The sequence below is a fragment of the Halichoeres trimaculatus genome, unplaced genomic scaffold, assembly GCF_033239565.1.
Source record: "Halichoeres trimaculatus isolate MK-OKI-2021-1 unplaced genomic scaffold, fHalTri1.1 fHalTri1_scaffold_8, whole genome shotgun sequence".
NCBI classification, from domain to species: domain Eukaryota; kingdom Metazoa; phylum Chordata; class Actinopteri; order Labriformes; family Labridae; genus Halichoeres; species Halichoeres trimaculatus.
The window spans coordinates 30,349,670-30,364,319 of NW_027437186.1; the positions used below are offsets into that span (position 1 = coordinate 30,349,670).

Sequence of the window (14,650 nt, forward strand, 5' to 3'; positions counted from 1 at the left end):
GGAGCACTACGCGTCCTCCTCCCTCCCCTGGAAAGAGTACAGCTCTCGGTTCACCTGGAGACCGAGCAGATGGGAGCACATCTGATCACGCTCATTTCTTTTTCCATCAAGTCACTTGTGTTCAGCGTCTCATCACATGAGGACAGCAGCAGCTCTCTGGACGGGACATGGGGCCCAAACTGGGGTCCTCTCTGCAGGCCGTCAATGTGACCTCGTCAGGGGACTCGGGGCTTGGTGTGTCGGGGCGGGCCCAGCTGATCCTGGAGATCCTGATTGTGTTGATGTGTTTGGGAGCTGTGACAGGTACAGAATCTTTACTGGCTTCTGATGAACTTTATATAACAAGCAGCTTCTCTAAGTCTTGTCCACTCTTCATGCTTGTGTTGCTTCATCATTAAAAATGTGTTATTGTGTTCCTCTCATTTTTCTCAAATAAGCTCATTAAGAAAAAAAAATCAGCATCCTTATGATGATTGATGTGCTAACTTTAAATGTTTCTCTAATGGAAAAGTTTTCCATTGTGTCGTTGACCCACTAATTGGAGATAGTTTTTGACTAAAACATTAAATTTATGATTAATGAATTCTTCATCCTTTCAGGGAGGAATTATCAGCAATTTTGGTTATAGTTTTAGTTCTTAAAAGAAGACCGATCACTTTCCCCTCTTCCCAAAACTCTGCACTGACTTCCTTTGTCTTTAGGATTGATTATAAAGTTATTTAATCATTTTTAAAGCTCTTCTCATATTTTGAAGGTCTTATTTCATTATATGTTCCAGCTCAATAACTCAGACCTCGAAGGTGTCTTTTGTTTATGTTCCTCATGTTTTATCTCTTTTGCTTTTATCACTACTGTTTTATCATCATCATTATTTTTTTAAAATAAATTTCATTTTATTCTTTTATTTTACTCATTCTATGGAATATATCAAATCTTATACTGTCATTTATTTGTTATGTATTTACTTTTAAGTATTCTATATGACTCTTTGGGCTGCACGTTTGAATATATGAAAGTGCTCAGATAGAGTTTGACCATTTGATCTTTAACCCCTGGCAGATCTTTAAGTCTAACATGTTACTTTTACTGTATATTAACATTAGTTATAACACTTGAAATCTCAAAGAAGAAAGTTATAAAATTTTCTGTCTTGATTTTTATTTTTCTGTTAAACTCCATATTTTGTTTTGATTATTTTTAATTGGAACCATAAGATTTTATTGATAACATGCTCACAGAAATTAAGGCACATTTAAAGAGTTGGAATCTGGTGGCTGGGCTGTTATCTATTAAGTATCAGACAAGAAAAGATAAAGTAGGTGGGTCCGTTTGTAAAGAAAAAAAGCTGTTTTGTTATGAAAAATATTCAATGCACAATTATTCTTGTTTCTTTCAAAAAAAAAAAAAGTCAGCATTAAATGAACAGATAAACTGATTCTTCATCTTGTTACAGTTATCCACAAAAAGCTATTTGCATGGACTCATTCTGCAGTCTTGCAAATCAACATTTGGAAGTTTGCCTTGTTTACTTACTGTATATCAAGTAAAAGTCTATGAAGTAGGTCAGTACATCTATTGCTTTTCTAGATTCCTGATTACAGGTAAAAAAAAATAAAAAATAAAAAAAAAGCTTCTTTAAAATCCCTCATTTCTGCTCCCTGTGACATTGCTCTGTAGGTAACATCCTTGTCATTGTCATCGTGGCTGCAACCAAGTCCTTCCACTCAGTGGCGTCTGTGCTGATCATGAACCTGGCCATCAGTGACCTCCTGGTGGGTGTGGGAGTGATGCCGTTTGTTGCTGTGTCCGTCATGAATCCTGGATGGGTGGACTGTTCTGTAAGTTACCCCAGCTACACGTCATAAATTTAGAGTTTTACCTTTATTATGTAACTTGTGACTTATTTAAGCTATTTGACTCATGTTTACTAGTTACTTGAGTGTGTTTGCAGAACTTCTTCTTCTCTATGTTGTGCATTATCTTTTTATCAGTTGTTTTTTTAATAACTTTGTGTCTTTACCATGAACAGCCCAGAGGTGCACAGCCCAGCTCTAGTACATTGGTCATGTTTGTTTTCACTAAAGTACACTTCCCTTGTTCCATATGATAAACACGTATGAATCCAGAGTAAATGTTAAAGTTGTGCCTGCAGGGCTTCTGTCTCTACGTGGGCTACACCTCCTCTGTTTACTGCACAGCCTCAGCTCTGACTCTAGCTGCCATCGCCCTGGACCGGTACCACTCCATCATGGACTGCCTACGCTACAGCTCCCGCTGCACCCTGTGGAGGACCTCTGCGGTGGTGATGTGGATCTGGCTGCAGGCTCTGCTCACCAGTTGTCCTCCCTTGCTGGGCTGGAGCTCCATCAGCTACGTGGCTCCCATGTACAGCTGTGCAGTCACCTGGTCCAGCAGTCCCAGTTACACAGGGTTCATGGCCACCTTCTCTTACCTGGTCCCAGCAGGGGTCATCCTCTTCTGCTATGTGAACATTGTGAAGGTTGCTCGCAGCCATGCAAGGAGGATTCACTCACTGGAGGACTCAGTTCAGCGCAGCAGGAATCCACACTTAGCCTCCTCTCCTGGGGATCCCTCTCACCTGCGCTGCCCTTCCAGACTGATTTTTCACCTGACTGGAGAGTTTGTGTCTGAGGTCAGAAGGGAACAGGAGGATTATCCCAGCTCTGCTCTCCCTGAGCAGAATAACTCAACATCCAGGCGTTTCTTCTCCTTCCTGGCTCAGACCACCTTACTGCAGCACCAGAACCACCACGGCATCCTGCGCCTCCTCCTGGTTATTTTAGCCTTTTTCCTCTGCTGGACGCCTTTCATAGGTGTTGCTCTAGTTCAGGCAGCAGAAACTGCAATCTCAGGCCGCTCTAGCCTCGTCCCACCCTCTGTTGTCACCTTCTCGTACCTGCTTGTGTTGCTGAACTCTGACATCAATCCTCTTTTGTATGCTCTGCTCAGTAAGCGTTTCCAAAGCGCCCTTCAGGGACTGAGGCAGAGAATCAGAGCTCGTCTGGGGATTTCTGTGGACAGTGAAGGAGAGCTGAGAGCAGAGGAGGATGACGGAAGGACCAGTGAGCCCAACGCTCTCGTCAGCACCCATCTCACTCCTCCCTCTTGGTCTGAGACTTCAGTGTGTGAAGAGTACTCCTCTATCTTCACCGTCAGCACTGACTTTGAACATTATTCCAAGGAGCATGTTTTCAAACTGTGCCACAGTGAAAAAATCCCCCCATCTCCTCTGATGGAACAAGATGCTGCAGGTGGACGCAGGAGTATAGACTCCCTGCAGGTCCCATCTCGACCACAGGAGGGTGGCAGACTTCCTTCCTCTGCTCTGACTATGGAGCGTCAGGCCACTTTCTTCTTTGGGCAGATCACAGTGAGAGTGGAGCATGATGTTTGCTAGGACTAAGAAAACATTTAATTTTATTTTCAATCTGTCAGATACTTTCTAAAAAATCTTTTGATCCCCAAAAGTCAAAACTTGTTAAATCTCAAGCCCTTATTGACCTAACTTTTCAGAAGCTGTGATAAAAATTTGAGTTGATTGATTTAATATTTAGTAATAAGTAAGTGAATCAACCTCTAAAACAAATTTCTCAGCCTTAAATAATGGTTTGTCATTCTTTCAGCTTTGTTGTTGAGAATTAATGTTTGATCATTTTTTTGACGACTGATTTATTGTGACTTTGAACGCTACACTTTATCTGCAAGCTGCTGATTATGTTATACATTCAAAATAAAATGAACTTTATTGCTAGTGCTATCATTTCTGCCCCATCTACTTTTCGTTAATAAAAAAAAAAACAAACAAACAGTCAGACAGCTTATTAAGGGCGAAAATATGTATCAGTGATCCTCTAGTTCAGTATGAACCGTCATGACCGCTCTGCTAATCTGGAACAGGTCTGCTTTCGGTCTCAAGAGAAAAACTAAGCATGGAGAGGCAGTGTTAGTTAACTCTCGGAACATATCAGGTTAAATGAAATTTAATGTTAAATATTTTTACACCTGTTTTTTTTTTTTTTTAATTGAATGAAGTTATTTTAATATTTATTTTATTGCATAACTATGCACTGCAACTTTCATGCATAAATTCTAAAATCTGTTAATATTTTAACCATCCCTGTTATTACTTTTTCTTTTTTTTTTTTGCATGAACCAAAATCTTTTCTTTTAATTGATTTTTTTCTATCCCCCCCTTTAAACCTTTTTAATGATTTGCATGTCTTTGTTAAGCACTTTGAAATGCCTTTTGTCGAAATGTGCTATATGAATAAAACTGCCTCGCCTTACCTTGGGTCAGCACGGACTGATTTTAAGAAATTTGAGTGGAGTATGCCACTTCTCAAAACACAACTAAAACAGTTTAAATATCAAGGACATAACTGTGGAGTAATGTTAAAAATCATCTATTAATTGGGGGGGGGGGGGGGGGGGGGGGCTGGAGAGCAAGAATTGAGTAAGATGCACTTTTTAGAGCCCCTGCAGAATAATTTTATTTTATCTATATTTGAATGACCCTAACATTAAAGTAAATACAAAAAAAACCTCAAAATATATTAGTCAATGATCAAGCTAAAGATCTTGAATGTCAAATTGGGCCCAACCGAAGCATACATCAACAATAAAAGTTGATACCCTTTCATCCATAAAGAAACATAGTCCTTTGCAATAAAGAAAGAACTGGTGAGAGCTTTGAAGACAATTTTGAACTAAGATAAGAAATAATGTCAGTAACTGAAAGCTAATAAGAAGCTGGTAAAAGAAAATTACCAAAGTTAGCAGCCACACTGACGTCTGTTTAGCTTGTCAATTGATACAAGTGTTTCCCTTCATGTCTGTTTTTACTATTTTCAATTTTATATTCTGCATTATGGTAGATATTTTCTTGGTGGATATGAGATCTTTTGAATGGTTACACTCTTTTCCCATCCCAAATATGCCATCCCATCCTAATATTCAATTGAATCTAAAACAGTCAATAGCTAGGGTGAAATTTTCACCCTGTTAGGACTTTGACATTGCTTCTGATTGAAAACGCATGTGAAACATGTTGCTGGCTAAAAACTCAACATTGAGAAGAAAACAAATCTGGACCAGGAGATATATTGAAAAGAAATCTTTATATAGTACATGTGATTACACCTGAAGACACCCAGCAGTAAATCTAATAACCCATCCTTTATTAGCTCTCTAAATATCTCTTCCCCATGTGATAATCATATGTTGCATCTCAGTGTAAAAATCATCATTCCTTACAAAGGTTTACATTAATGTCTAGCAATAATTCCAGAGGAATACAATAATATTATTTATTGTCATAGAGCATGACAATGGGAAACAGTGCTGATGTTTTCTATTGCAAAGAAAGAAAAGAAAAGGCAGTGAAGTGAACCTGTCAGCGTTATCTGCTCGTACAGTATGTGCATGCTCCTCCTGCAGATGTCACTCACGTCCCCTCCAGGTTAGTAAGCAACCAAATGCAAAAAAAAAAGTAGTAGAAAAGTAGTCCAGAAGGATGCTGTGAGAGATCTCTCACCAAAAAAATGCAGTCTGATGAGTAGAAGAAGTAATAAAGAGTCTGTCTGCAGCAGTCCGTGTAGAAACCAGATAGCGAGCGTGTGTTGTCGAGTGATGTTCATACATTCACAACAAGGCAGAGATCCATCAGTCAGTTAGCAAGGCGGGGCCTCTTTATTCTCTCAGGTTCCTCTTCATCAACCTCAATTTGCCTAAAGGTATGATTCATGAAACAAATGCAGATTTTTGATAAAAGATGCAGCTGAGCTAATGCCTTCATATCCACACAACAGCCTTTTTACGCTCAGGATGGGAAGCTCAGGTGAGTCCAGCTTTTTATTGCAAAGTTTCTTGAATGATCAGCAGAGAAAACTGAAACAAGATGGTTAAAGTCTGGAGTGACACTATTCATTGCTTAAAGAGTGGGCATTCTGCTTTCTTATGGTGTATACAAGGATATTAAGTAATAATACTGGATGTTAAAACTAAAGGTGTGCAGATTTTCAAACCTCTACATGTTCATATGTTGTAGAAATCCCTGAATCTGTCTGTAAAGTGATCAAAATGTTTCATTCTAAAAATAGCACGAGACCTTTACAAGACTTGCTGAGATAATTAGGTTATTGCAAAAGGGTCTCCTAACTGGTTTATGGCATGTTGAAGGGGTCTGCCGAAAGCTCCACCAAAGGGCTGGTCAATCAGAGAGAAGAGGGTTTGTGAAGGGGGGAGTCTTAAAGAGACAGTGAAAAAAATTTGTTCTGGACAAAGGCTAAAATAAGGGTTTTCTGAGGCCATGTCCACACGTAGCCAGGTATTTTTGAGCATCCCTCAAAAAAGGTGGGGAAAAATCATTCACTCAATACTTTCGTCCACATGCATCAGGCAAATCCGCCGATAAGTGCAGCTTGAGGCATGCCAAACCCATAAAGGACCGTGTTGTCAGGCGTAAAACCTGTGCCAGCCAATCAGAATGAGCCCCAGTCTCCCAGCTGTGATGTCTGTGAACTGAAAACTCTGTGAACCAGGGACCACATGAAACCATGAAACCAGAGTTTTCCAAAATCTCCACTTTGGCCAGAGTTTTCAGAAAACATCATTTTTAGTGACATAAAGCTGCCGTTTCATGTGGACGACAGGCCTAAACTTATATAAGTATATGAGGTTATTTTAAATACCCAGCTACGTATGGACATGGCCTACAATGCAAGGGGGCTGGGGGGCTGTAAACTATGTAAAGTTACTACGGGGCACCAGACCAGAGAGACAGAATTAAGGCCCCCCCAAAAAAAGTTAAAAATAATTAGAATTTAAAAAAACAATACCCCCTCTTTAAGGTGATTCACCAACTGGTGATGTCACAAGTTGAGCAAAGCACTATTTTCTTCATTTGTTCTGCATTGTTTTTGACATTGATACTTTGTATTTCTTAATTAATCACCTCTATTTTATTCCTATTTTACTTACCAAGTTTATTTTGTACATGATATTTTCCGAATTGACTACTTTTTTCTCTCTGACAAAACAACTTTTTCCGCAGAATTAATGAAGTTGGTTTTAACCTACCCTGACAACTAATAAAGCACAATACCCCCTCTTTAATCAGTAAAAAATGTTCAATGCCCTCAACTATCATCACTGCTAGGTTGTCAATAGTTAATGTTAGATATGAGTTTGCTGACTGGTGTTTAACGGTAATAGAAAGGATTATTAGCCCTGTTATTTCTTGAGATATGACATCACGGGAGCTAAATGGTGATCCCGTAGCAGCTATGGAGGAGCTATTTTTGTTTAATAGCTGAAAAGTTCCTGGTTCAGACCCTGGAAAGAGAGCTTCCATGATGGTTAGACTAATCAACGACTATAAAAACCTGTAGGTGTGCATGTGTGGTTGTTTATCTCTATATGTTAGCCCTGTGAGTAACTGGAGGCCATGCTACAGTCGATCCCAGATCCCTCCTGTGCCCTTAAATGGGATAAGTGGTGCAGATGACGGATTGGTGTTACAGCTGTTTAGTTTCCCTTCTGTTGTGTTTTAGCCCTTCAGGTGTAAAAGATGTGTCTGCTGCTGCTCATTCAAGGACTCTGTGTTGTTTTTGTGAATTTCGTTGGTCTTCCTTGAATTATTTACTACTTTGTGTATCAATTAATAATGACTCCAATGGATTTGGGTGTTTTAAGGTGTTTTTAAGAGCTTTATTTAGCCAGGTTGAGGATTTGTTTGCCTCACAGAGCTAAAACATGACATTTATAAGATTTTTAGTCCTAGAACAGAGCTGTGTGTTATTTGTAACAGTGTTTCAGCTTCCCACCCTGAGCATGATGTCAGGGAAAAAAAAGCCGGCATGTGAATATGATGAATTCTTTTGTGTCAGCGTACCTGTCCTCAAGCCTTAGTGGAGATAGCTTTCTTCTATTGTCTGTTAGCTCTGCAGGAAAGGAAACAATTTTACTGATAAATGCTGCACGTTGCAACTGAAAACATTAAATGTGATTCGAATCCAAAGGGAGGCTCAGCATCAGCTCTGATTGAAGTTATTAAAGGGGTTTTCTTCACCAGGCCTGTGTTAGTGCTTTTAGTCCATCCAAACACCTGAAGCGTTACATGTGTATAGATTGAAACAGGCGTTTAAAGTCACAGTTGATACATGTATAACCTGTATTGCTTGGTTATTAAAAGGTCTGTTGGTTAGAGAATATGCCAGGCTAATGTGCTTCATGGACAGACTAAAAGCACAATCTCAGCCCTCTCATGCATTGATAACTTATGCAACTGTGTTAAATCTATCATGACTCATCTGTGGGCCTGAGCAATAGGTGTCAGCGTCCATGTTGTGGGAGTTTAGCCCCAGGAGTACACACAACCACAGGAGGGGCCAATCAGTGTGATCAACAAAGATCTGACCTCTTCTCTCAGGAGGAACAGAGTGAGGTGTTGTGAAAGCTCGAATTTGATCCTCAGATGTCCAGACAGGTCCCTTCACGCCAGATGAGCCCATCAGGTCCACAACTCCAGGACGCCAGAGGTGTGAAAAACAGCTATGTACAGTGCATGAAGGCAGGTATTTGTCAGTAAGTTAAACCTGAAGGCAGACTCTGTTGACCTCCTTTTTGTTTTCAGGCATTCAGCATTTTAGGCATTCTTCTTTGGATCTTAAAGGTGTGTAACTGTGTACAAGTCCACATGGTGTGTCTGAAAAAATCAGGCAAGTTGGCAAGTCTTCCCAGGCGTGAGGATACGGTGGATGGAATGATTAAGAGGTAAAGCAAAATCAAAACATGATCAGATCAGTTTTACCTGATGAAGTTTTTGTGAAGGATGTTGATATGAGTCCATGCACCAGCTCAAAAAACCTCTGAGTGAACGGACGCCAGAAGAATGTCAGTCTGTCCGTCTTCCTTCGCCCTCCTTTGGCTGATGAGAGCAAAGAACAGTCTGGAACCCTGTGTCCTCTCAGGGAGCTGCCACTCAAATGTCCCGAGCTTCACATGCCTCCCTCCCTGTGTTTGTCTGTTTGCTTTGTGATACTTCCTGTGGTCAATGTGCAAAAGTAGACATGGAGGTCCTGGCTCTTCCTCTCCAGTTGAGCCCTGTGGTGGCCCCGGCCTCTGCGCTGCCCTCTGCTGGATCGTCACGTTTGCGCAGCTTGGTGCTGAGCTGGATGATACACTGGTCCCAGTCCTCTGGTAAGAGCAGCATGAGGAAACCCAGGCAAATGATGAACACAGCGATGAGGCGCACTGTGTTGAAATGAATTTCACATGTATAGAGATCCACCACTGAAAAACAACAGAAAAAGGTAATGTTATCTACATGCCAGCTTCCTAATTTTGTTTGAATTTTGTTTTTTATAGTCTCTATTCTGTCCCTCTTTATGTCTTATTTTCAGGAGAAAATGTCTTTTTAGACTTAAAATTAGCTACATTCACCTGACAAGTCCAGAAAAAAGGCTTGTTTTAAGTTATTTAAAGACAAAAATAAGGTCTAAATTGCTTGTAACTAGTTAAAAAGATCTGCCAATGGAATAAGAGAAAAAATACTTGCATTGATACATTATTCTAGTTTCAAGCAAATTTTCTAGCAAATTTTTCTTATTCCACGGGCAGATTTTTTTATTTACTTGTTACAAGCAATTCGGTTCTTATTTTTGTCTTAAAATAACTTGAAACAAGACATTTTCTGGACTGATAAGTTGAATGTTGCTCATACCAAGCGTAATAATACAATTTTTACTTAAAATAAGACAAAAACACCTGATAAGATTTCAGTTTTTTGCAGTGTGATGAAGACCAGGATTGGAGTAGTGCTAATAAATACATTTTTCCAAATGCAGGAGTTTTGCACTCATTTATCCTCTCCTGTGCACTGTAAATAAAGCCTTTTAGTTCTGCATTAAACAGTGATGGAATCTGTAAATGTTTTCATTAGAACAGGATTTACACAATTAATTACACAAACCTGAGGTGCAACCAACTCTTATAGCCTGCTTTGTCTAACAGACATCAATCATTGTTCTCCGAAAAGTACTTTATACAGCCAAACTTCATCAGAAAGTTAAATGCTGACTGGATCTAAAAAGTTTTCTAATTCAATTATGTCTGTAAGAAAGCCAAGACACTTACAGGCATTCACAGGGACACTTAAGACGATGCCAAGGGAGATTAATGTTGGATATGTTATGGCAATGCCAAAGTTCACCAGGATGTTGAACGCTGCGAAAAGAAGCACAAAGAGACCGGATTTTCATGAGTTACATGAGCATTTCTGTGGCTGCTTTACTTTTAATCATGCTCCATGATTTGTTCTTCCGTACCAAAGAGCAGGCCTGCAACTCCACAGAGGTAAGCCCAGGGGATGTCTGCAGGAGAGCCGATATACTCCACCCGTGTGAAATACAGGATGACTGGCACAAAGCTGACGAAAACAAAGTTTGCGCTTCCGACGATGCTCAGAAAGAGTGCAGCCTCCCCGAATTTGGCACTGCCCAGGACCATCTTGAAGAGCACCTGAGGATAAACAGGGAGGAGGGTGATGGTGGAAAAAAACAATCTGCCCCCTCATGGAGCAGAAGGATAATACAGAGGCTGCACCTGCCAAGCACCTGTCATGTCTCTGGCAAAGGGCCGCTGCTGTCTGTTTATCACATTAGACAGAACAGACAGGGGGCAGTGAGGAGCAGCACCCCGTCAAAACAAAGCTCTCTGTCCCATAACCTTTTGGATCGGAACATCACAGCCTGAGGCCGACAGTCAAACACTCACATATCACACATTTCTGTCAGTTTACAGGGCATAATCTTTCTGTAAAAATCAGTCTCTAAGTGTAGTCAAACATCCTCGTGCCATCATCATAGACTGATGAAATCAAACCTCACCTGTCTCTCAGTTGTCTCTTGAAAACAGATGATAAGTGGTCCGTTTTCTGCGGTGTTACGTGTTGTGTAAACATTAGCAAACTCTGCTTATGACCAAAGAAAATGTCTTCCATTAGGGGGCGATATGGGCAAAATATGTCAAGATATTTTTATGGCAGGTTCAGGATTTTATTAGGATTTTTTTTCATATTCAGAGTTTTTTGACCTGCAGACAACATTTTAGTCCCAAATATTTCTTATTCTGTATTCTGACATATTTTCTACATCATTCCATAATTTTGAACTTGTCTTGTGTCCTCCAGTGTGTTTTTTTAACTATCACATTTTCACATTCGAATAAATCCTTTTATTTAAAGATGTCAGCTGTAAGAGTTGCTGAGTTTCTGCAGAATGTAGCTTTAGGTTTATACAAGTAGGCTATGCACAGTCTAAATGTAGTTGAATGAGATGTTACTAGATGTACTTTGGTTTGGTTTGTGACCTTGACAAAAAATATAAAGCAAAAAAGGAAATGGACACCTCCTATAGGTGTTTTTATAGATAGTACATGAAACACTCCTGCTCCTGCAGCTAAAATAATGCCAAAATACCCTGTGACTTACGCTGGCATACTGCACAGTCAAGGCTAGAGTCTGTGCAGTACAGATTTATATTACCTTCACTGCTTTAATTCATTCTGGGCAAAACTTGGCACCACAGGAGCCATGTGTCGACAGAGCTGTCAATCAAGGTGTAGTACTCCATTTTAAGCATTGAATCATTAATAAGCTAAACTAAACTCTGCAAAAAAATGAACATAGACATAAATGAATGATAAAAACTTGCTGTTAGGCAACCAGACTTGAACCTGTCAGAAAATCTTAGTGGGATTTGATGAAGGTGGTTGTTAGGGGTGGGAGAAAAAAAAATCAAATTACAATATATCAGGGTATTTTGTTTGACAATATCAAAATCATGATTCTTTGTCAAAAAAAAAAAAAAAAAAAAAACATTTTTTTTTTCTATTTCAAAATTTTTTTTTTATAAGCTGGTTTATAAGCTATTACTACTTTTCTCGAGCAGAGGGTAAATGTTCTCCTCTGACTCACATGATGTATATTTTATGCGAGAATATGGCTCCTGATATAGTCTGAAGACATTTTCATCATGATTCAACTTTTTCACTTGATCTGGTGTTAAAAAAACAAACTAAAAATCTCAAAAATTGCAAAAATTGCAAAAATCGTAACTACCGAAGAATTGCAATCGGCAATCGCAATCGCGCCCCAAAAATCGTAATCGAATCAAATCGCGAGAATAGCATTTTATCCCAGCCCTAGTGGTTGTAGTATGCAAACTCAAGAGTCTAGCGTCTCCAATTCATAGGGAACAATGCAAATAGCTGGTGACTGTCTATGAACCATCTCATATGTATTATGTCTATTGTGATTTTCTTTTTCATTGCGTTTTTGATTACTGTAAAGTGTCCTCGAGTGTTTTGAAAGGTGCTTTTAAATAAAAAGTATTTTTATTGATATTATCATTATCATTATCATCATCTTTGCACCAAGTTGCAACAGCTAAGGGGTCTCTACTAAGCATTAAAAATGCTTGACACAAAGGGTGAAATGAGACTGCAGTTATCATTAAACATGGATTTTTTTGTTAAAATTTGAGAAAATACTTGCAAATATTGGGTGTGTTGAGCTATTTGATTGATTTTGTGTGATTAGTTCATTATAAACAGCTCAAAGTTTGTAAATTTTCTGCTAAACCTTTTTAAATATAGGGCCAAGAGCCCCATTCATGATAGAAGAATATTCAGATGGAAATCTGCAGAGTGAGTGACAACCTTCTTCAAGTGGATCAGTTGTGAACAGATACCTTGTAAAGCGCTGACATCGACGCAGAGGCAACGACCAAGGTGATACCGATGACTGAGTGGCTGTGGAACCCATCAGCGTAGGTCATCATTACAATGCCTGCTATGGCCAAGATAGCAGCTACGATCTGTGAGAGGGAGAGGAAGAGAGAAGGAGATCAGAGAGTGATGGATGGTCCACACGCCAATCGCAGTACGGTGATAAAGATGCCTCGGCTTTCACTGCTGTGTGACGCAGCAGACACGCGTGGCCCACACTCATTGAAATCACAAGCCTTACAATACACGTGTGTGTAATGATATCATTAATCTGTGGGTCTCCGTTTACAGGCAGAGACTACAGGCATGTAAACACACCATGAATGAGTTCAGAGATTCATCGTGCACAGCTGACACTCTACCGTGATGGTGTGATTGCGGTATTGATTGTTCTTTGGTGTGCTGTCATGTTTACAAACCAAACAGTCCAACAAACCCCGCCTCTTACTCCCACCACAGCCCCCGGACTGTTACATTATCACAGCTTCAAACGGTGCCAAAATATCTCTTTTATCCCGCTCCACCACAACTCAGCCTTGAAAGATCAGAGCCAGACTCAGAGCCAGACTCTTTCATGGCTGTCTAAAGGGATAGTTCACAGATTTTGAAGAAAGAATGCTTCTGATTGGTGGGGCACCCACAGTGTTTTTATATATTCCTCTCTCCATCTACAATAAGATCACACCCAGCTGTGACTGACTTGGTTTAATAACTCCTAAACAATCCTGATAGAATGTGTCCATCAGCTTCTGGTGTTCTAGTTTAAAGAGCGACCTTGTAAACTGGAGATCTTCAGCTGAACGTGTCAGTGGATATCCAGTTTACATCCCCAAGGGGAAATTCAGTTTATCCCCACAGGGAAATTCAGGTGTCACAGCAGCGATCAAGAAAACAGAAGTAAGAAAGTGTATAGACAGTGCAAAAAAGTCCATAACAAAATAGATGATGACAGCTTGTCCATCATTGTCCAGTTCAGCCAGCTTCCACCTCCACAGGGTCCAGGACTGAGCTTCTTCAGCAGTCTGTTCAGTCTCTGTCTCCTGGATCCTGTCTGCTCACAGCAGGTGAAGCTCTTCCAATGTGGCGTTGGTGTCCAGTGTTAGCTCCGTTAGCCATGTCTGTGAATAGCATGATGCTACTGTGCCTTCTGGTATTCACTTTGCTGCTACGCAGCCGCTGCCACCGTCTTCACTATCATGATGATTTCACATGTAAACAATGCAGCCATGATTACATGAAGGATCTCCAGACAAACACAGGAGCAAAAATAGTAAAAATATCACTGAAGACACAACCAGTTTGGTGTCCACTACCACCAATGAACCATAAAACAATGACCCACTCCAAATACAAAGATGATGAAAAGAGACAAAAAAGTTTCAAGAAACGGACAAAGAAGAGAGAGCAGCTGCAACAGTGTCATAATCTCCTCATCAGATAAGTGTTTAAAGATGATCTACAGACATTTGAAAAGTATGAACCTTGCTGAAAGTCGTCGATTGGGGCTTCTGTTTTAAGCTGAATTACCAGTCAATGAGTAAAGATAGTACAAATACCGAAACTCATTTCTGTCACAAAGTTCAGACAGATGCTCCTTAGAGTGTATTTATTCTGATGGCTTTGAAGGAATTCAAACATAAAGAAAGACTTCAGAGCAGGTCTCCTAAAGGAGCGTAGATGATCTGTTTTTTGTTGCTCTGACTGAATTTCCAGTCGGCTGTGGTTGACACACACAATGCGTTGGAGGGGATTTACCTGTGTGACAGCGTGATTTCCCACCAGCACTCATAGTGTCATTCAAATGTACCTCCTGCTGCGTGTGTGTGTGTTTGTGTGTGTGTTT

At 40.1% G+C, this 14,650-nt stretch overlaps 2 protein-coding genes across 5 annotated transcripts in view; one reads left to right on the forward strand and one right to left on the reverse strand.

The window, feature by feature from the left end:
- Positions 1-167: 167 nt before the first annotated feature.
- Positions 168-3,609, forward strand: LOC141794735 (5-hydroxytryptamine receptor 1D). The gene is made up of 3 exons (XM_074675196.1): positions 168-303; positions 1,678-1,838; positions 2,153-3,609. Exons 1-3 carry the CDS (start codon positions 168-170, stop codon positions 3,416-3,418), a joined length of 1,563 nt encoding a protein of 520 aa, XP_074531297.1. The 3' UTR covers positions 3,419-3,609.
- A 1,704-nt stretch (positions 3,610-5,313) lies between these two features.
- slc35f3b (solute carrier family 35 member F3b) overlaps positions 5,314-14,650 on the reverse strand; it is a 99,229-nt gene continuing 89,892 nt past the window's right edge. For all 4 annotated transcript variants that reach the window (XM_074675340.1, XM_074675341.1, XM_074675339.1 and 1 more), the window contains 4 exons: positions 12,771-12,896; positions 10,347-10,539; positions 10,156-10,245; positions 5,314-9,312 (listed from right to left, as the gene is read on the reverse strand). In XM_074675340.1, coding sequence (XP_074531441.1) covers positions 9,071-9,312; positions 10,156-10,245; positions 10,347-10,539; positions 12,771-12,896 — 651 coding nt within the window. In that variant the 3' untranslated portion in view covers positions 5,314-9,070. The remainder of the gene's footprint in view (positions 9,313-10,155; positions 10,246-10,346; positions 10,540-12,770; positions 12,897-14,650) is intronic.